The 23,107-nt window shown below is 32.6% G+C and overlaps 1 protein-coding gene and 1 long non-coding RNA gene across 4 annotated transcripts in view; one reads left to right on the plus strand and one right to left on the minus strand.

The window, feature by feature from the left end:
- Window positions 1-23,107, minus strand: part of LOC133199224 (fibroleukin-like) — a 138,107-nt gene that overhangs the window by 103,232 nt on the left and 11,768 nt on the right. The window contains exons 1-4 of one of the 3 annotated variants that reach the window (XM_061335066.1): window positions 4,319-4,668; window positions 4,096-4,235; window positions 3,856-3,952; window positions 3,394-3,561 (exon numbers count right to left, since the gene is read on the minus strand). The exons of 1 other annotated variant lie outside the window; for it this stretch is intronic. In XM_061335066.1, coding sequence (XP_061191050.1) covers window positions 3,394-3,561; window positions 3,856-3,952; window positions 4,096-4,235; window positions 4,319-4,463 — 550 coding nt within the window. In that variant the 5' untranslated portion in view covers window positions 4,464-4,668. Of the gene's footprint in view, window positions 1-3,393; window positions 3,562-3,855; window positions 3,953-4,095; window positions 4,236-4,318; window positions 4,669-23,107 lie in introns of those variants that run through there. One more of the 3 variants, XM_061335063.1, reaches the window with a different exon arrangement.
- LOC133198868 (uncharacterized) lies at window positions 19,650-21,584 on the plus strand. The gene is made up of 3 exons (XR_009722631.1): window positions 19,650-19,725; window positions 19,870-20,039; window positions 21,557-21,584. It is a non-coding gene; the product is annotated as an uncharacterized LOC133198868 (long non-coding RNA).

Here is a 23,107-nt window from a genome sequence, read left to right on the forward strand (position 1 = left end):
TTACTCCACTACTCTAGAGCAAATGCTTTGACCACTGCGCCAAGCGGGCAATCACATTATTGTTATACTAGATGTAAATCAAGGCAAAGGGATAATTGTGACTTGGGGATGTATAACAACCCTGCATCAAGTTCAATTTTTGACCACTCTAAAATAACTTCCAAAGATTATATTATCCTAGGGTCCATTATGCTCAGAGTGTATGACATAAATTGGATATATAAAATTCTAAAATACAATTTTTTTTTTTAGAAAAGTACAAGGTTATAGTTTCAAGAGGTCATATCTAGCATGTACAGGTGATTGTGGCTTAGATGATGATTCTATACCATAAGTCATCATGTGACTACGACGTTTTAAATCAATGTGTTTCTTTGGTGGTGGATGAAATATTTTCTTAACATAACAATTACTATCGGTCATTTACTGTATTTCCATAAGATTCAGGACATGAAAATTTGTCTACGAATAGACATCACCCTATTAGTTCCTTCTAGTTAAAATAAGGAATCATCATACTGGGTTTTAAAGTGCCTAATATTTTACTTAAGATAAATGCAAATTGACCAATAAATACTGGTATGAGAAGTACATTTATGCATGTGTAGTTTTTTATTTAAATAATTAGAAAAAAGAAAATGGTCTACATAATCACGTATATATGTATATTCTGGTCTCCCTTATGCATTATATATACTTGGTCTACTTTAACCCTTCGGGATCCTCATAAAATATATACATGTCTACCTTAAACCTCCAATGTATTTACAAAATATTAAGGAGACCATAAATGTCGTATATTTTTCAGGAAGCAACATTTAGGGCTGAGGGGGTAAAATTTTCATTATTGAAGCCTATTAGAATAAATTTGGGTGAAAGTGTGAATCAGAATGTCTCAAATAAAAGAAATGAAAAATGTCTACTTAATGCCTCAAAATAAGTGCGGTCTACTTTATGCCAAAGTCCACCTTATATATATATATATATATATATATATATATATATATAACCTATCAATTTCAGTTAAACTATCCACTATTTTTTTCCTTCTGGCAGAATTTGTAAATATTTAAAGATTTCTTAATTTCCCTGTATTTAAGATGCATAAGTAAAGAGTAGTGATGATTTGATTAACAAGACGATAAATATTTATTCACCAATACTCCAATTTTATTAAGAGATTTATCATTTAAACCATTCACAAATACGCCTAGTTTACTCAAAGATATATTATATAGACTCGTTATTTATGAAACACAGATCACGTTAATTGTATTTAGATAATTATCATTTAAATTCGTAATTAATAAAACACTAATACGCCCCTTTCATTCAGGGATTTGTCATTAAAAATCGTAATTACATAATAATTACCTATTAAAATTAAAAAAATATATTATATATATAAAGAAAAAAAAGTTTCGTATACTTAAAATATAGGTAGATAGATAATAAAAACAATCGAGCATGAAATCAGGTATCTACCTTTATTTTGTTAATTTTTTATTATATTGTAACCGAATTAAACAAAATCTATACAGTAATAAACTAAGGAAAAGAAAGAAAAAAAATCGTAAAACTGAAACAGAAGTTACAAATTTTTTATTGGTGTTTTCATAATATATGTTTCATAAACATTAAGTAAAAAATACCCAAAGTTCTTTTAAACATTGAGCATGAGGCCAACTTAGGAAAAAATGTTTGTTTGACCTGTCTCAACTCGGTCTGAAAATATTGGGTCGGTAGGTAAGTGAGAATTCTTTTCTAAGAAAATTTCTATTTTAATGCTAATTTTTTTAATTATATTTTCCTAAGTACAAATAAAAATATTGCTTTCTGGAGGTTAAAAAGTTTCGAGTTGGGTCAAATATAGCCACTCGGTCGGAAGAAGGCAACCAAACATTTTTTTAAAATGGCCTGATTCAATTTTAATTAGGGATGTCAATTTTGTCAATAATTCATATTCGAATATTCAATGAAAGTATTCGAATATATTCGAATATTCGATAAAATAAATAAATCTGTTTTATTTTAAATATGCATCATCCTACTCTCATGAAAGGTTTAGCGTAGCTATACTTATATTGGAAGTAAAATTGTATGAAGACTTTTGTGGGTGTACAATAAGAAATTCCATTTGATATTTGTCAATGTTTGAAATAAATAATTGATTTAAATGTAGAAAAGTATAATTTTAACAAATGAAACGTGTATTTATAGTAGCTCCAACTGAGGAACCAGTCATCTTACAAAAGGCAAGATAGTCGTAACGGTATACTGTTCAGATTTCAATACTTGTAATGAATTACAATTATATCTGCCTGATAAGAGATTATAATCTTTGATACAATGTAAACAAATATTTCCATAGACAATTTTCCTAGGTAATTAACTAATTTCCCGATTATGAATATAAAATTCAGGATTATGTACAACCCGAGATAATTAAGTAATTTACACATTTATTCCGAAATTAAGCCCTTTACAATATTCATTACAGATTAATTCTATCGGACATTCATTCAATGATCAATTAATTTTATTTTGATAAGTATGCTCTTTACGCCTTTTAGACATTTATAGATTTCATTTTTGTCCTCGATTCTAGATCTGATCGTATCTAACTAATAAAAACTATGAAAGTACGTTTTGTATTATACATAATGCATTTTTGTACAATTCCTTAACACCTTACTCAAAACAAAATACGTGTAATTTAGTAGATTTATAAGATAAGAAAGTAGTGAAAAAATTGATCGCTAGTAAATTAAACAGGGATAATTCCAGAGCTGTTCTAATCAAAATTTATTAATCACAGTACTTCTTTTTATGAAATCTGAAAAACACCGAATATTCGAATCTTAAATTTATATTCGAATATCAACTCATCGAATGAATATTCGAATGTTCGAATATTCGTTGCCATCCCTAATTTTAATAATCATTGCTCTCTCCTTCCCTCTCCTTTTCTCCCCTTCCCTCTCTATTTCCTATTTCTCTTTCTGTCAAACCAATTACACACCTTCCCTCTTTTTCACCTAATCTCTTTTTCTGTCACACCATTTACTCCCATCACTCTTCTTCCCTCCCCTCCCCTCTCCTCCTAATCTCTTTTTTGTCACACCATTTACTGTAAACCAACTTTTATTCGCATGCGAGCTACTTTAAATCGCGAATATTAATCGCCGCGAACCATATATTTTGCTTGGTATTTGTAGAAAATGTTTCCTCTGTCGCGAGAAAAAATCGTCTTGGATTGATTTCAAACTGATGAATCGCGAATAATCGATGACGCGAATAATAGTTGGGTTACAGTACTCCCATCACTCTTCTTCCCTCCCTCCCCTCTCCTCCTCATCTCTCTTTTTGTCACACCAATTACTTATTACATACCTAAGGTTCCGGTAGCTGGTCCTCCAAGAAAAAGGCTGTAGTTGTCTGCTTCATCATTAATAGAAAACTCTTGATAAAGTTCATAAAACGTTGTGCCATTTTTTATTGTAATGGAGACGTAGAGTGAAGAGTTCCTTCCCTTTGTCAGCTGGTGAATAGTGTCATTTCCTACAATATGTCATTTGTAGCGTGAAATATGAAAGGAAAATTATAATTCTAGGAGTATAAAATGCATTCTAAAGGTTAATTTTTTTGAATTTCAGGACTGTCTAACTTTAATTATGAATTATTTATAGAGATGTGTCATTAGTGAAAGATACATGTGTTTCATTGCTAAATTGTGGGATCTTGATACTAAAATATATGTTTCGAATTGAATTCATAAAATTATATCCGTTTATATATCAACAAAAAATAAATAAATGGATATTGCTTAATATATTTACATATGTACGTATTTACTAATCCAGTAAGAGTCATCAGGGTTCCCAAACCCATTCTTGTACTCCGCCCACGTTCTGTCAAAACTCTCGGATCCGCTCACCCGTTTCTGAATTGCCTTCGGGTTAAAAAAGAAACAAATGCTGAGTTTACAGCATTATTTGTTTCTTATTTTGTTATTTTATAGAAAACTCAAATTGTAATTTAAAAAAAGGTTTAGATAGAGAGAAAGAAAAACAGAAAAATAGACAGAGATCTTACTGTCCACCCTCCGCCTTCTGTCACCATATCACAGTACACGTCTACCTGACTCTCATTACCGATGGGACTAATTCTATAGACACCTGACTGTGTTTGTCCTTGTAGATAGTAGTGTTTGCAATCCACATATAGTTTTAAATCTATATGAGAAAAGACGCAAATATAAAAATAATGATAATAATAATAAGAGAGAGAGAGTGAGAGGGAGAGAGAGAGAATGTACCTTTTTTAATGGTTTCCAACGTTCTGTTATTTAGAAGTTCGTAAACTTCGGCGATGTTTCTATCAAACTTCTGTTCTATTTCCTGAATCTTTTTCTGCCAATTATTGTTTTCTCTTGTCTGCTCCTCCTTAAAAGAATTTAACATTTCTTTGTAATGTTTCTATCTTCCGGTGAAAAGCGTTATTCTGACTTAGAGTATTAATCTGTCTCTCTAATGTTTCTACTCTCTTCTCCAAAGTTTTGTCCTGCCGAAGGGTATAAACCTGCCTTTGTTATGTCTCTACTTTCTGTGCTAAAGTATTGTCCCGATTTAAAGAATCAACCTGACTTTTCAATGATTCTAATGTCTGCTGTAGCGTGGACACCATCGTTTCTGAAGACGCCATCCTTCGCTTCACAGAACTAACTTCGTCTGCTACTGTCTGTACATCCTTGACCACGGCTAAACGGATGAGAGTTTCCTGGTTGATGATCTGACGAAGAAAGTCAATTTCCTTGATGTCACGTTTCTCGTTGATCAAAACTATAGAGCTCTGATCATACGTACCGGTTAACAAGGAATCCGCTCTGACTTGTGACATTGGTATAAAAAGCAGTAAAAGAATGGAAAACATCATCCTTTCAATGTTGAGGATAACAGATCAAAATTGTGCCTGTTTCATTTGATGCCACGCGGTTTATATAGAGCCCATGGGCATTTCCCCAGAATATACTTACTGTTAAAACAATAACACGTTATAATGCACTTAAATTTTGAAGTAGATCACTTATACTGTGTTTGAAAGATAACATCTAACCAAAAATTCTTTTGCGGTGATATTCTCAAATTGTTTATGAAACAGAAGTACTGTGGTAGTTAAATTCTAAGCTATTTCTGTAGATAATAGAAATTTTAAACGATCATTAGATTGCTATTTAGATTGCTATTTAATTTTCACTTCAATATGTTAATAATTTCTTCAAAATACTGACAAAGAGCACGAGACTCTGACACTAGTTAACGTGCTATCATACATATACAAGCATTAACGTCAATTGTAGGAAATTTCTGTTATAATTTAAGCATTTCTATGAATATCGTGCAAATCTTATATTTCATACCTGATCATTTTTGAATGTTTAAGAGCGTGAAATTAAAATATTGACATATATACATATACTTGAAATTGAAATTTAAATATAACTTTTCTTCTTGAGAACCAAGATGGATTTTGTTTGTCATCAATTTCAGTATATCTGGGTGTTTTTTTTAATTAGTTTTTAGTGTTTTATTGCTACATTATGCATGTTTTTATTGCTGCGTAACTCACTTAGGAGGCATTATTCCCTATTATATTTGTGGAGTTTTTCCTATAGATATTTCAGGTCGAATTATGTACATAAAACTTATTATCAAGTTTTATAGATTTGACTTTTCTTCAAATTTAGCAGCAAACTGAAAACTACCCCTATCATTAAAACAAGGATTAATGATGAATAAATTATATAAAATCTCTCTCTCTCCCCTTCTTTTAAATATGAAGTGATTTCAAGTAGAGTGTTACACACACAAATTAGTTTTTTTTATATATAACTTCTTATCTTTCTTATAGAAATAATTGTTTGATTAAAACCTTCGAATATGATTTTATGGCCTTTTAAAAAATCTAATTTAAACGACAGAGAAACTGATCATAAGGACATTTATTGCATTTGTACAAAAGGAAGAAATATATACCTCCCTTTAATTTACATAAGATCGAAATTTTCTTTCAGGTAACAGTCTCATTCGTTTCAATTTCCTCAACATATGGTTTCATATTATTCTTATTGTCAATAATATTGAGTTATCTCCCGTTAATCATTTTCTCCAGTATTATTGTCACCTTGATTTTTCACGCATTGATCATTGTCATGAGTCTTAATCTCAATGATACTGAGTTATCTCCCATATGAATCATTGTGATCACTCATATTGACAATAAAATCGAGTTATCTCCCGAATAAATCGTCAAAAACACAGAGTTAACAAATCATTGTCCTTAGTCTTATTATCAATATTAATAAGTTATCTCCCGTATAAATCACCGTTTTCAGTCTTATTATCAACAATAATGAGCTATCTCCCGTATCAATCATTGTTCTCAGTCTCATTATCGATAATCCTGAGTTAGGTCCCTATAAATGGAAGATGTATGACAGAGAAAGATCTCCTTAATATGAAATGTGAAGATATCAAGCAGTAATCATTCTAAAATTCGATATCATTAACTTCATCTATAGCACGTTATCCCGCCTGTGTTTTCAGAAATCAGTGTTTCTTCTGCCCACAATTTGTCGTGTTTAACTGGACTTTTGAGCATGATTACAGCTTCTTATCTTAATATTCAACTATTCAATTTAAGACCATATCACACACAGAACCAGGAAAATAGTAGCGCAGTCATTCACATATAGTTTTCCGTCGAGCGATAGACATGAAATGTACGTAGAACAAACAAGTATACATAAAACTATTTATAGTTTTTTGATATGTTTTGCAACATATCTAGTTTGACATATACGCACAGATATATCCGTGTGAAAGTCAATGAAAGTTACAAAAACATTTTTAATTTCACGTTTATTTAAAATACATAAATTTTTGAAATTTATTATTTAAGACAGAGAATAAAAAACCATGAAATTTCAAAATTTTTATCACAGCCTAGATAGCAAGACATTGTTGGGCCAACGTTGGCCCAATTTTTTTTCCAACGTTGGCCCACTGTTGGTAGTCCTACGTTGGCCCACGGTCATTTTGCTCATCGGCCCAACGTTGGTCCAACATGATGGCATATTGTTGGGTTAACGTAGGTATAATTGTAAGCCAACTAACAGCCAACCTTAACAACTGGTTGGTTAGGTTGGCCCAATGTTGGGCCTTTGTTGAAATGTCAGATGGCATATTGTTGGGCCAACGTAGTTATTATAGTAAGCCAACTAACAGCCAACATAGAAACAACATTTGCAATCGGTTAGTTAGGTTGGCCCAACGTTGACCCTTCATTGAATGATTGGTCCGATATTTACGGATTATTGGCCTTAAGCTTCTTTCTGTTGGCCAATTGTTGGATGAAACTTACATCTGTTTAAATAAATTGAATGAATACTTCTTGAAAATACATTTATAAATAATTCTTTATATAGACCTTTCTCATAAAAACAATACATACTTCAACCTGCATTCATAATGCATACACGTTCAAAGAAAACATTACAAGTGATTCACTGTAAAAAATATTTTATAGATATATATCAATTCAATCAGAATTTACAAAATTACTTTTAAAATAGATAATGGTGGAAATGTATGAAAAAATATTAATTTAAAGTTCGTAATCCTGGCTCACTTCCTCTATCACTGTCCTTTTGTTTTGTTTCACGCTCTTTTTTTTCCCTCCCTTTGTCGCCTCCCCAGGCCTCGATCTTGATCTTAGGCATACGTACTTCACACAGTCCTTTATGTTCTTCAGTGTCATTGTCAGTTACCGCTACAACATTTGTTTTCCTTACAGTTTCTGATTGGAAATACAAATAAATTGGTATTGGAAACAAAGCAAATACTGGTACAGACTCCAATATATGAATCATGTAATTAAGTCTTTTAAAGACAACGATGTAAAATACTACTAGTACATGTTGATCTATAAACCTTAGTATCCTTGTTAAAATCATAATCGTGTATGCAATAGACAATAGATGGAGACAAGTTGAAAGATGTTTTTTACCTTACTTATTATTGTATTCTTTATTATTATATTATTGCACTAGAAGTTATTGTAAAATAAGTTTAAAGTACATGTATGTGCCAACTGTATACACATATATAATTCATATTTACATTAACTTATATAGTGCTTGTGAGCATAAACAAGAAAAGGATGAATTCCGAACAATTTTAACAGTAAACTTGATTTATTAAGAATAAATATACTTACATCGCTTCTAAGATGCAGCTGTAACAATGGTATAATCCATAGTTTTTAAAATCTCCCTTCTTACTTGCTCTGCATTTTGAATCTATCACCCACCTGTGAGCAATTGAATCTGACAGCTCACCCAACAGTTTGGTGTTTTAATTGCCGCGACTCTCCAAGCTTTAGCGAACGCCTAACTTTTGTTTCAATTTAATTATAAAGCTGTGTTATCTTGATTTATGTATGTGTAGGCTTCATTCACATCCTGTTCTTGGGAACTTTTTAAATGTTATTCAGTCTTCTCTTATTCTCATGAATACAACGCTCATGAAATAATTCATAATTTAAAGCTAACGATTTTAAAACTAATAAATAATCATGCACCCACTTAAAAAAAAAACAAAAAAAATTTTGGTGCTGTGATCACTTTAGTTCAAAGAAAAGAATGGTGAAAATATCAGATCTAAACAGATGCAGTCATCCAATTAAAAGCAAGGACAGCGAATGTCCTCTATTATTTCAGAATGTGCGTCTAAATTAATGTTTTGCAATCAAATAAGCTTGCAACACAACAGTTCAATGGGGCAACATTGGGAACATAACGATTTAAGAACTTGGAACCAACGTTGGCCCAACGTAACGCTCATCAGCTTACATGGACACCATCATTTAGTTGGCAGTACAAAAATTGGGCCAACATTGGCCCAATATAAATATCCCATCTTGAAACACTTATACATGCTAACATCGGGCCAACGCTGGGCCGACGTACTACTTCCAACTTGATTAGACATTTTCAGTAAGGGTGTATTACAAACGTTGGGCCAACGTTGGGCCAACATTAGAATCCTAACTCCCTTTGAAAGTTGAGCGAATATAGAAGTTGGTTACGTTGGACCAACGTTGGGCCAACATAGGAATCCCAACATGATCAAGAAGGTTGACATGGTTACATTGGTCCAACGTTGGCCCAACGTTGTCCACCCAACGCCAATCATACAACCATTTACCAATGTTGGCCCAACGTAGTCATACTATCTGGGAGACCCCTTAGAAAGGAATAACCATTCAAATGTTTACTCATTTTATTCAGAAACATTCCTTGAAACTCTGAATGAACAAAATATAAAGGTTTATGAAAAAAAATGTCCTTTTCATTTTAAAAGCAATCTAATGACTCATCAATTCATTTCTTTTCCGTCTTAATCTGCATCTGAAGAGAATATACAAATATAAATAATAATTATAATAGTAAATAAAGAAAAAAAATAAATCAACAACAAAACTCTACCTTCGATTCTGCAAACACCGATTATAAAACAAATAATTAAACACTGAATTCTCAAAAAGTAGACAATTTAGATATGCGATGAACAATGTTTTCCTAACAAAACACAAACTATGAAATAAATAATTAAACATTATATTCTCAAAAAGTAGACTATATCTGAAATGAACGATGTTTACCTAGTAAGGTTTGATCAACATTAATGTCTCCTTCACATCTGACGAACTGCTAACTGCAGGAAACCAGGTACTGCCCCGGTATGTCGGATTCCATGGACCGTTAAGGAAGGCGAGATGACAGTGGTTAAACCACCAGCCTCCTCTGTAGTGAGCTGCACAGTTACGCCGTGTCCTGTCGTTATCTCTGTCTGGGGTACTGAATGACATCCCAGACAGATCTTTGTCAGAACGCCCACTGTCTAACATACTGTCGCCTGTACATTCAAAGAAAAGAGGTTACTCTGAAAACTCAGTTCAGTTAATCATATTTCCAACACTAAAATGTACATAACAAATACATGATTTCAAAAGAGAACATAAACTTTGAGATGGTAGTGCATCATGTGTTATGTGGGTATAATTATGAAATAAGATTTATTCTTTTTCTTATATCCATTTCTAAACTTTTTTTTACTGGACTCAAAACAATTTCTCTCCACTATATTAGTCAATTAGTCAGCAAAAATGAAGGCTTAAGAATGACTTAATGGGTTATGAATCTATTCTTGGACTAACGCAAAAAACTGATACTATGTAGTCGGTGCTTACAAAATTTATAAAAAAAAAACATTAAAAAAAGTTAAGAAGTGTTGAAAAGTTAAGCTTGATAAGTTGATAATTTGCAAAATTGATAATTTTATTTATCATTAAATACAAATGATATCTGTCGCTGTCGACGTTGAGTTTCATGACGTCCAACAATGTCATTGTTTCTCAATATCCGTTCCTTTTCCTTAATATTTTTCTCCTCCACTTTTTATGGGAGTCCCTGGAGTTAAGTTAATCCTGAAATTCGGTTTGTCTTTCAATGTAATGAGCAGCTAATTTCAATGAATAATATTTCAATTGATCTCTATATAAGGAAAAAATTTGTCACTAGTTTGAGCCAGGATAATGCGTGAACGAGATCAGTATCTATCCTCATTACCAACGTCACTTTCCGATATGACTGACTTTGGACACCCGGACGAAAAACCGAATTTAAGAGTTCGTCTTTCCTCTCTCTGAATCTTTTATCGGCATTTTAAAAACAGGTTTTCTGAATGCATTTTAGGATAAGATTTCATAGAAGTTACAGGGTAAGGAAAAGATTGCAAATTGCATGGAACAATGGTTTTATACAACAAAAGTGAATTAACATGATTATTGGATAACAAATGCTCAACTCAATCTTTTTTTTTCTCTGTTAGACCCAGGGAGAAAATACGTAGTATTTTGAGGTTGCACCGCCTGGCTATGCCATTGCTTACACAAACTTTATTGATATTTTTTAGAAAGTAAAACTTTTATGATTTTTATGATTTATAGTTTATTTTTGAGATAGAATATGATGCAAATTAAATATGTAAGGATTCATTGATGCACGTTAAGTTTTAATTTCATTGCGATAGCCCACGAACGTTTTAGAACCCCTCCTACATAATAACATTGTATATCTCTCGCTATATCTATCATTATTTCTACAATATATCTACATAGTCATTTTTCGTGCGTCGACATTAGCCTATTGAGCGAAATAGCACAAAATAGGGTTTAAAAAAATTACAACAAAACTATGGAGATTAGAATCGTCTCCGATGTATAATGTAAAGATCCAAAGATGAAAACAAAATAAGCTGATAAACAAAGCTATGTTGCCCAAAAGCAAGAGAAATATGGTGTTCAGAGATCAGCAAAATGTTAATGTATTACTCAATAACAAATCTTTAACTTAAACTATTTATTTGCCCGCACTTTCCTCCATTTGTTACTATCCTCATGCGGACTAGATAAAACAATAGTTCTAGAGCACTATTAGTTAACGCATTTCATTCCCCCTCACAATGGCCTCTCTTAGTCTTTGAAGATTATTTATTGCACAAAGATACGGAATTTTGTTCCCATTTTCATTTTTCTATTCATTTTGTATTAAATATTTTAAAATTTCTTGCATAATTCTGTTATTCAATTGCCCTTTTAAGTTACATTTTTTTACAGTGATTAACTACATGTATTATAGGTGATCATGAGTAGCAGAGGGGAATAACTTTTTTCAGTAGAAATTATGAAATTGAAAAAGGGTACAGAATTTCAAAATCTGGTAAAAACATCCTTGTTTATTACTACTTAATATACTCTATTTGCCTCCTAGATGCCCAGGAGCAGATGTGAATATTTTCAATAAAATAATCCATTTTCACTATAGATTCAATGAAATATGGAGATAACGAACAGTTATAGCCCCAATGTAATACCAAAGCCCCTGACCAGGGACAAAGATATTTTCTATTTTTGAAGAACTATTGCTCTCTTGCTCATCATAACCGTGCACTTAGTTTGTTCCCTAAATAACAATGGGCAGAGAGGAAGATTTTCCAAAAATATGCATTTCTATTATATATTCAAAAGACCGACGCTCAAACACCAAAATCCCTGACCCCGAGGTAATGAATTTCATTTTTTTTTTTAAATTCCTTGCTTGATATAACAATGCAATTAGTTTTTCGGTTAATACCTAGGAGCAGAGAAGAAGATTTTCAAAACAAATGTATTTCTACTATATATTAAATACATTCCCCCAGATACTAATGTATCACAATTTTGGAAGAGGCATCCTTGATCAGCATAACCATGTACTTAGTTTATCTACTAAATACCAAGAAGCAGAGATGATTTTCAAAGAAATAATGCAATTTCACTATATATTCAATAGAGCCCCGCCCTAACACCAGACACCTAACCCGGGGGCAAGATATTCAAAATCTTGGAAGACTTCCCCTTTCTCATCATAACTATATATTTGGTTTATCTGCTAAATACCCAGGGGGAGAGAAGAAGACGTTTAAATAATTAATGCAATTTCACTATATAATCAATAGGACCCCACCCTAATACCGAATCCCCTGGCCCAGGGGCTAAGATATTCACAATTTTGGAAGACTCGCCCTTGTTCATCATAGCAATATACTTGGTTTATCTGCTAAATACCTAGAAGGAGAGACATAGAAATAATGCACTTTTACTATATAATCAATAGAGCCCACCCTTCCACAAAACCCTCGGGCCACAATTTCACAATTTTGGAAGAGGCACCCTTGATCATCATAATCATGCATCCAGTTTATCTGGATACAAGCGGGGAGAAGAAGAAATTTAAAAGAATTTATGCCTTTTCACTATACGATCGAAACGCAATTTATCAATTATTGATCTTTTTTTTCAAAGTAATAAATGGTTAGCTCAGACCAAATGACCGAATATATCAACTTTTATATCTACACAAGAAACCTCAAAGGCCTGGGCATAACGTAAAAATTATGTACTTAAAATACTTTTCCTTATACAAGAAGTCTATATCGTTATGAACTGAGGGAGGAAAAGAGCATGTCTTCAATAAAATAGCCATAAGTTATATACATTTTGCTGTTGGAAGACATAGCATAAAATGAAATAGTCAAAGTTCTTTTAAACTTTTAAAATGTTTATGGTTTTCAAATTATCTCCCTCCCCTAATCTCTCCCTCTTTTTTATCTCTAGCTCCCTCTCTCGCCTTTTTTTGTATTGATAGCTACACATTTAACCTAATATGATTGACGGTAACTTTGATCATAGGAGTATGAAGTTTTTATCGAAAAAGGACCCAAACTTTTTTCAGCCATTTTGTATTATTATTTTTTTTAAGTTTCAGTTTTTCGGGATATTGAAAGTTTTCCAATTTTTATTTTTGTTTTTATCAAGTGAATCTTATTTATGTTTAGTAAGTCTTGAAGTATGAATATCTCTATAATTTGTTATCTAATAAAAGTCTGAAAACTAACTTATTAAAAAAAAAACCAAAAAAAATACCTATCCACTCTAAAAATTATAGGTCGGCAACTGCAAACAAAGAATTTTTTTAAGCTAATGGCCCGGGCCTTCCCACTGAATCCCTTAAATTGTTCCATAATGGTTGTTGTATGGGACATGTATTGATTAATGAAGAGAGCACAGACTATGTTTCATACTCTTATGTTGATAGAATGTTCTATTGTTAACATGATATTCTCCTACAGACCCGGTTTAATGATAGAATGTGTATTAGCAATGTTATGTAGCAAAACAAACCAGGCAATAAGTATTATATAGTATTTATATAATACTTATTGACGGGTTCTGTATCGTAGATACAAATTTGTATCTACGATACAGAACCTGTCGAGTTCTCTAAATGTATGCTGCACCCGTGAACCCATCGGCTTTACTATTTTGAAGGGGACCCCAAAAAGCAGGGAAAGCAACAGGTTTTCAGAAATTTATTCAACATAGGATGTTTTCCATAACTGCAAATTTTCCTTTTTGTTTGGATTGAAATAACGTGTAGATTCTGTGTGGGATATTTTTTTTAAAAATTGAGAAATTTTGATATTTTACATTGCTAGGGATATATTTCTCCAGATTTTATAATAAAAAAAAACTCAGCATTTACCATTTGTACTTGCTTTTGATGAATTGAATAAGATTTATTTTTAGACCGTGCTGTATTTTAGATACAGAATAGTAGGCTAAGGCAAGACAGTATATAGGGTTAATAGAGAACAGAAAGTAGCTCCGCCCACTGTAGCCTTGTTCTGTATTGCTAATACAGAACGGCAAACTTCAAAGAAAAACACCGATATCATGTCACAACTCTAGCTCTGGTCAGTGCATTTACTCTGAACAATCCGGATATTTCTGACTGCCAACATGGCATGTAAATTTGAATCATGTAAAAAAAAAGTTGACAAAAAGTGTTGAAATCTTCCATTATATGGATTAAGTTTTGGGGGTGACAAAAAAGGTTAACTTTGTTATTATTAACAGGTCCAGCACAATCTCTTGATTTAGCTATATAGCTTGAAATAGCGATATAGCTTTATTAAGCTATTCAAAATAGCTTGTTAAAGCTATTTATATGCAGTTTTTCAGAAAAAATGTATTTTGTAAGAAATAGACAAAAAGTTGTGGGTATTTGACTATCCATATATGTACTATGGGCTATCTTGACATCAAGCAAATTCAAAGATAGTTCTAGCATTGCAGTATTTGAATACTTTTAAGCAAAAGATGAATTTCCATTGTATGGGTAATTGTACACTACTTTGTGTGCATTGAGGCATGGGTAAGTATGATTGCTTCTCATTGTAAAGAATTATTACTAATCAATTACCTTGTTGACCATAATTGGCCTCCTTTATAATTTCATTGAAGAAGTAACTGTATCAATTGCTTTATATAGCCCCCAAACATTTAGAACTTCAAGTACAAAGTCTCTTAAGGAGACACAATTTGATGACTGATTTTAACATGCATTATTTTCAGAAGAGTTCAAGGTTGAATATTTTCACTGCACCAAGGTGCTGCTTTTTTGTGCATGCTGAGAAAATAACACATTTAAGAAAAAAGTGATAAAATAGCTAAATCAAGCTATTCTGAATAGCTTAATAAAGCTATATATCTAAATAAAGCTATATAGCTAAATCAAGAGATTGTGCCGGACCTGATTAACTTGACGGTTATTTTCAATGCAATTTCATTTATTTTCTTCAAAATCATTTTCGAGTGTTTCTGCCATTTTTTTGCTTTGCGGGGATTACCTTAGAAGCTAAACTTCCGACATAGACCATACAGATGTCAGTAGTAAGGAAAAAAATGCCGATACCCTGATCAACTCGATGACAGTAATTCCCAAGCTACACTTTCTCGCTTCACGGATTTTTTTTCTCTTAATTTACACGAGTTCTATGTCCAATTTGTTCTTGTCGGATATTTGAAATGAACACCACATGATGCATCAAAATAACTTAGCAGAGTACAGCTTTCCATGGAGGCCGCCATTTTTGTTTACTACTGCCACCTATATAAATTTCCGCATTAACTCATACGAAGAATCTTAACAATTCCAGATTTTTAACACCCTGTATCTTTTCAATCCTTCATTTGCACAAAAAATATCAGAGTAAATTTAATTTACAAGTTCCATGTTCAATGTAATTATGTGTTTAGATTTTATACATCTTCTTGGGTTTTAAAAAAATCATTTTCTGAAATATGCACTATTTACAAACTACCCATAGAAAATTACCCCTGGAGTACCCTATCCTTAGCTATATCCAAATCCATTCGTGATCATTCATTTTAGGCCCTAATGAATATTTTAAACTCAGTTTTAATGAATTTGAAGATTATCGATGTAGCGCCTTTTCTGTGCTACCTGCATGATTTTTACGCGGAGCCCTACTTAAATTTTATTCACTGAAGAAAATTTATACAGTCACATGACCTCTGATCACTCGTATAAACCTTTTTGATTGGTTTCCTTTTCATTCTTGACCAAACCAGAATCTTATAAACAAATGTTTAATATACAAACAAATAGTTAACCACGTGGAGCTTTTTATCAGCAGTAAAAAATCCTGCACTCGTGTCAAGCATTTTTCTTTTATTTTTATCCTACGTGATCGGCTAAACAATACTCAGATTGATATACACTTCCCTCGAAATTAACAAATTCCATGACTTTCTATTTTCATTTTTATGCATTTGTTATGATAAATCCCCCACTAACACGATTCTTGTCCTCCAGGTTTGGTAAACATGTTTTCCTTTACATCTTACATAATACCTCTTTATTTTTAGATGGTTTATACACAACAAAATATAAAGTATACATACGAAGGAAGGAAAAAGGTTATACAGAATACAGATTTTTACATTTTATGAAGAATGGATACTGTCGTACGATGTCACAGTAAGCGTTTCCTGTATAAATTACACCACGTCTCCTTTATGTAGAATTAACGGTGCTGCGAACTGCTCTATGAATATAATATGATATCGTTAGTATACTTCGAAAAAAAAATCTTTCAAATGCCATAAATTGCAGAAACCTTGCAGTATTTTACAATAATGAATGTAACTAATAAAAAGGCTTATAATAATGAATAGTTGACACGGAGAGGTCATCTGCCTTAGCTGCTGTTTATTAAATAGTGTTGTACTTTGCATGCACTATGCCTAAATAGTAGTCAGGTTTGACACATGCTGCGCGTGCCGGAGGCGAGTCACTTTGTGTCAAACCCTGACTACTATTTAGGCATAGTGCATGCAAAGTACAACACTATTGTAATTATTATGCTGACTCTTGTATTAAAACGATAATTTTTTTTTTTCATTTTCAATGTTTCATCAAATCTTACATTCATTATAGTACACCCCTATTATGACCCTACGTTGTACTACTTGAACGTCACAATCTTTTTTGTTGGATTTTTTTGTTATTTCATGCATTAGGTATAGTGTACAGATAGTTTCAGAGATTTTTAGTTGAGTGCAGGGGGAAACATTGCATGAAACTTTTTTAAAAAAAATTGTTTATTTTTATTTCTTCAAGTGAGAAATATTTATTTGAAACTAAGTTTATATATATTATAATAATGTGACTGAGATAACGGCGTCTGTGGAGTAATCGGTAGCGCGTCGGACTGACAATCTCGGGGTCGTGAGTTCGATCCTCGGCATGGGCGCTGTGGGATTTTCTTCAGAAAAATAAGCCGTGCACTATTTCGGCATAGTATGCTTACGCTTTATAAATCCCTAGAACATTATGCGAAAATAGTTGGATACTGATTATATAGAGACAAACTGACAGGAAGCATAATAATATTCCTTATTTTAGCTTAGAAAGAAGAAAAAAATAAAAACGCGCGTCTTTAATTTAAAATATTAGCTTGCAGCTGATAAAGAGAACACACTGCTTAATGTTACAGAGTCCAGATAATCACAGAAACCGAACTCAATGTACATTTTTAATTAGATCTCGAGACCTTTATTTTGATACTTCATCCAGGGTCCCTTAAGTAAATTATACAGCCTTATCAAGCATGTATCATTCTACATTAAAAAAGTTAACACAATATTATACTCTCTCACTTTAAATGAAATGTATGGAGATAACGAACAGTATTCAAGCTCGAAAGTCCATTAAACAATACAAAATAGGAGCAGAGTAAACACGGACCTCCAAACACCAGAGTTGGGATCAGGAGCCATGGAGGAGTGAGCATCCCCTGCCGACCGGTCACACCCGCCGTGTGCTCCTTATCATGATCGGAAAATAACGGAAAAATCCGTCGACAATTCAGCGTGCGAATAATGGCATAACAATTAGTATGAAAAACGCCAGTCAGTATTTGACTCAATGATAAATTGTATTTGATGAAAAGGTCATTGCATCGACCATAGAACTTACGAATTGATGACTTTAAACGAGACAGATGATATTCTTAATTCATCAACTAGTTTGTCAATAATTTACCTAGTTTTAGAAATTATTTATACATAGAGCATGCTCTTACGTATCGAATCAACTGAGAGATATATACCCCGTATGCAGGTGATGAAGGTATATTGCTGCGTAACTAAGGGAAGTTGACGACTGATAAATTAAAGTCATCACGTTTATCATAAAGCTTGGTTGTTAGATTACCATTATCATCTTTTTAAAGTAAAATATCCAAATATGAAACAAAAGTGTCAGACTCTGTGGTATCTTTTATCTCAAGCTCACCGGTATACATCGTATCGACATCAGAATGGAAATAGCCATTGTTAATTGACAATACGTCGTCGATAAATCTAAATGTCGAGATGAAGGCCACAGCAAGTGGTTTTTTTCTTTTAACGTGTAAGATTTTGGACAAATTCTGCTTCATATGAGTACAAAAGAAGGTCTGCTAATAACGGGGCGCAATTGGTACCCATGGAAATTCCAATAGATTGTTGGAAGACCTGATCTCCAAAAACCACATAGATATTGTCAATCAGAAACTCAAGCATCTTTTTAATGTCAGCTTCAGTGAACTTGTATGTACAATCAGAATGTTTTTTAACAAAATAATTTTGCAATTGACCAATGACAATGTAAGTAAATTTACGAGTTCCATTTTTATTGAAAAAGCAGCTGTTAATGAAATCAAAAAGCCTGGACTTAATTCATCGTAAGGAATGGTTTTTTAAAGTACTTTTTAAAAAGTACCGAATGTCTTATCAAATATTACTGAAAGACATAGCTTACTGCATTTATTAGGGACTCAAAGACTTTCTTTTAAATAACGGAATTTCTTTTCTTAGAACTAAACGATTTTTTCCCCCAACGTTAGAACAAAGACGACTTTAGAAAAAATACTCGATCTTTTACCGAATTCCACCAACCATGGTGCAAATTTTTCTCACTACATGTAACTGTATTGTAATGAAGAAGTGCTATGGCATTGTACTCCCCAAATGCTAATTTCGATCTACAGAACACATTTTTTAATTATGAAAATGGCTGCAATTTCCCAAACATAAAAAAATAAGGTTTTAACAAATCCGAAAAACCTTCACCTTGCTTCATTAATGCACTTGTAGCCGAGTTATTGTTAAGGACTATCCTCGTGATCTAGTATCAATGCATTGCACCAATAGGGTCCGCCAACAGCTTATCTCCCCCTCGCGCCGCTAGAGGCGCTGTTGTACTTTGAGATATTCGAGATAAACAACATGGCGTACGCCGTACACCGTACAGAAATTGAAAAAAAGAACTGATGTTGCGCGGCGCTGTAACTACGGGAAGAAAAACAGATCTCATAGAAAGGTAAGAAAAACATTAATACTGTTTAAAAAATAAATGATTTTCAATTAAGTAATCGTAATATATTTAAAATAATTAGGGTTATCAGAGTCAAGTCACACGAGTGCTACATTGTCAGTGATTGTACTGACAGTGACAATATGCCAATAATAACTGTTAAACAAATTTCATATTACTGTGTAGGTTGGAAGCATACGAATGAAATTTTAACTTTAGCGGTCCCGTAATAGAGCTGCCAGTGGAAGGGAAGGTAGACTGGCCCACTACTGGGTATAAACAAATTACATCAGAGCATTATGACTTAATGCCACATATATCAGAAGCCCATATCGAATGTACAGTAATACTGGGGAAAATCGATTAAGTATGTTAAAAAATTTGGTGTATGCCACATATGAAATTTAACAGTTTTGAGGATATCAAATATAAATATGTCAATGTGCAGGTGTAAAACTCATATTTTCTTTTGGAATTCTTAGGATATTTTCAATACAGACAAGCAGTTGACAGGCAAATGATGGGCAATACAAAGGCGATTGTGAAAAGAAAATTGCTCTTGGAGTCAGAGAGAGTTGAAGCACTGAGTATTAACTGTCAACATGAGGACTTTTTTCTTACAGGATTTGTCAGAGCAGCAATGAAGAAAAAGGTAGCGTTTCAAAATAAATGAATAACAACTAAAAACAGATTTTAATAAAATCAATGTACATGTGTGTGTAGTATGAATGTAGAGTGAATCAAGATTGTCTGAGTAATAAGTATTATGTCGTTGACTGTATTTAACAGGTGTCTTACAATTATCGTGTAAGAATTCACCGAAAAACGGGTGAAAATAAAAATTCAGATTGTGAATGCCCTGCTTGGAAGGGCCCTAATGGAACTTGTAAACATGTAGCAGCTGTTGTTTTGCTCTTGGTGAAATTTCGGGAAACACGCATTATAGCCATTCCTAGGGGATATACAGATAATCTCCAGACTTTTCATAAGCCAAAGAAGTCTTTTCAGATTGAGCTGCCTGTGTTTAAAAGTGTTTCCTATTCATGTTTTTTTTTTAAATTTGACAATTTAAATTTTGAATATTTGTTTTTGTTCATATACAAAAGTGTCAAAAGTTACAAACGACTTTTCAGCATATATTAAATTTTGATGATGATGGTGCTCCATCTTCGCTAGCTAAGGGTTTCTGGTCTGCTACTCAACTTACAAACCCTTGGCCTATGGTGTTATTAAGAGTTGGGATTTTTTTTTCTCAAGTTGCAATTGGAGTTTTTTGATATTGTTTGACCAATCAGCAAATGCTTCAGTACATATGACGATTTTCAGTTCGGGATATATCTTGAGTTGACTCAAAAGTCTCAGGAATGAAAAAATTGGGTAAACAATGATCCCTAAGATAATGTGGCATTATATAAATGGCTATAGTGTCATCCATGCACATAATGTGATCAGGAATCTATATTGGGGATACAGACTTGCACCCTTAAGAACAAATAAACATTGCTCGATAGCTGCTTCTTAATTATTATTTTTTTTTTTTTTTAAAAAAACGCTCTTTATTTTTGTTGATGATGCTAGTTGTGGGTACGTGTATGTGGTAAGATTCGAAATCAGGTGACATAAACAATCCCAACTTTTGATAGCACCATTGGCTAAGGGTGGCTAGCTAAGATATTAATGCCCTGTAACATATAACAACTTTAATTCTGTGACCTGTGTCACAATTCTTTTAAAATATAAAATTTGCGTGATCTTCAGACAGGTATACAAAACTACAGTTTGAGAAGTTGTTTTAGGTAGTTCTTCTCATGCATGCAAAATTTTAGTTTTTATGTTCAATCTTTGTTGAATATACACTAAAGATGAATACATGTGATCCACAATTTTACAAGTCATGTACATGTATATTATAAGTAAACCATGAAATAAGAAAGCTTTAAATTAATACAGATATTGATTACAAGTACTGTTATCTATTCAATATATTACTAAATTAAAAGTGATGGAAATGTGATTTCTTTGTACAGGAATACAATACTGAAATATATATTTGGCAAATTGTAATAGAAGTTAAATTAAATTACACGTAAACTAATGGTTTTTTTTTTTTTTTTTTTTTTTTTTTTTTTGGTTAATGTCCGACTTATTTTAAATCTTTGAATTTTACAGGCTCCCCCATAAAAGCAGAAGACATGCCTTGTCAGATCTTAGTGACCCAAGGCCTCAGAAATACAGAGGAATTGCTGGATACAACGATTATGTGAGCAACATTGTAACCAATTACTGTGCTTTAACGTCGGTAGATTTATCTTTCAAGTACATGAAGCCCAAGGCATTTATCAACTTTGCAGTACTGGACCATGAATACTTGGACCTGCCATTCACTGAATATTGGATAGATGCAGTTCAGAATGTATTAATGAAATATTTTGTAAATTGTAATCTTCTGTAAGAGTAATGATTTATATGTCTTTTGGAAAAAAAAACAAGATGTGTTTGTAAAACACTGATGCCTCCATATGGCAGCTTCTGGCAATGGTGAAAGTTGAAGATATTGATAATGTAAAGTGCTACTGAACTATTCTTATAAGGTTACATTATAAATTCTTGAAATATAAGAACTGATTTATAAATAATGAATTTTGATATACTTGAAGTGTGTCTTTGGTATGAACAAATTTTAATTTTTCGAATAGGTTTCAGATAGGGACATTGCCCGCATCGAACACAGAACTAGGAAACAGAATCTATCGAATGTTTGGCACCAAGAGAGAGAATGGCGTTTGAGAGCTTCCAGGTTTGGGGATATTTGCAAAGCTACTGATCGACATAACAGACTGAAGCTGTGTTCTAGCATCTTTAAACCTCTTAAACTGAAAACACCAGCTGTCTTACATGGCCAACAATATGAAGCTGTAGCAAGACAAACATTTCAAGAAAAAATGGGTTTCAAAGTAAAGACTTGTGGTCTTTTCATAGACTCGGAGAACAATTATTTGGCTGCTTCGCCCGATGGCATTATTGGAGAAAATGCTATTGTTGAAATTAAATGTCCATATAAGGGTAGAGATCGTAAGATTGTTGCAGACAAGTTTTTCCCATTCTTGCTAGAGGATGATGATGGTGTATTGCATTTAAAACAGAATCATAATTATTATATGCAGGTGCAAGGGCAGCTTAATGAGTGTAGAAAAGAGAAGTGTTTCTTTGATGTGTACACATTTCTTGATATTTTTGTGGAAGAAATCAATGTTGACAGAGATTATTGGTGTGGTTGCATGCTACCAAAGCTAGAGTTGTTTTATAAAAATCACTACAGAAAATTTCTTGCTGATTGTAAATTGATGTCATAAATCTGCAGTTGAAGCTTTTTCTGTGAAGACTCGTGCATATTTTTTTTCATTTCTATATGGTTAATATGATGATATTTGCAGGTTTTCTTTTTAGAAAAGCCTTTTACATCTGTTAAGATCAGCACAATATTTTGATTGTTTATCAAAACTTAACATGGTCATTATAGTGCACTGTTGTAATGGATAACATTTTTTACTATTGAAAATATGGTTCTATATTGCAAAATGTAGATTTTCAACCTGGAATTTGGAATAATCCAAGAGAAATGTTTATGAGGTTATTAATGGTTTGTAAAGAGGTAGAGAGGTGTATAGAGATAGTTATAAAGATGTATCCACTTGCTGCTTTAAGACAAAATTATGTAAT

The sequence above is a fragment of the Saccostrea echinata genome, unplaced genomic scaffold, assembly GCF_033153115.1.
Source record: "Saccostrea echinata isolate AGI-Se365-2 ecotype Australia unplaced genomic scaffold, CSIRO_AGI_Sech_v1 ptg000033l, whole genome shotgun sequence".
Lineage (NCBI taxonomy): Eukaryota > Metazoa > Mollusca > Bivalvia > Ostreida > Ostreidae > Saccostrea > Saccostrea echinata.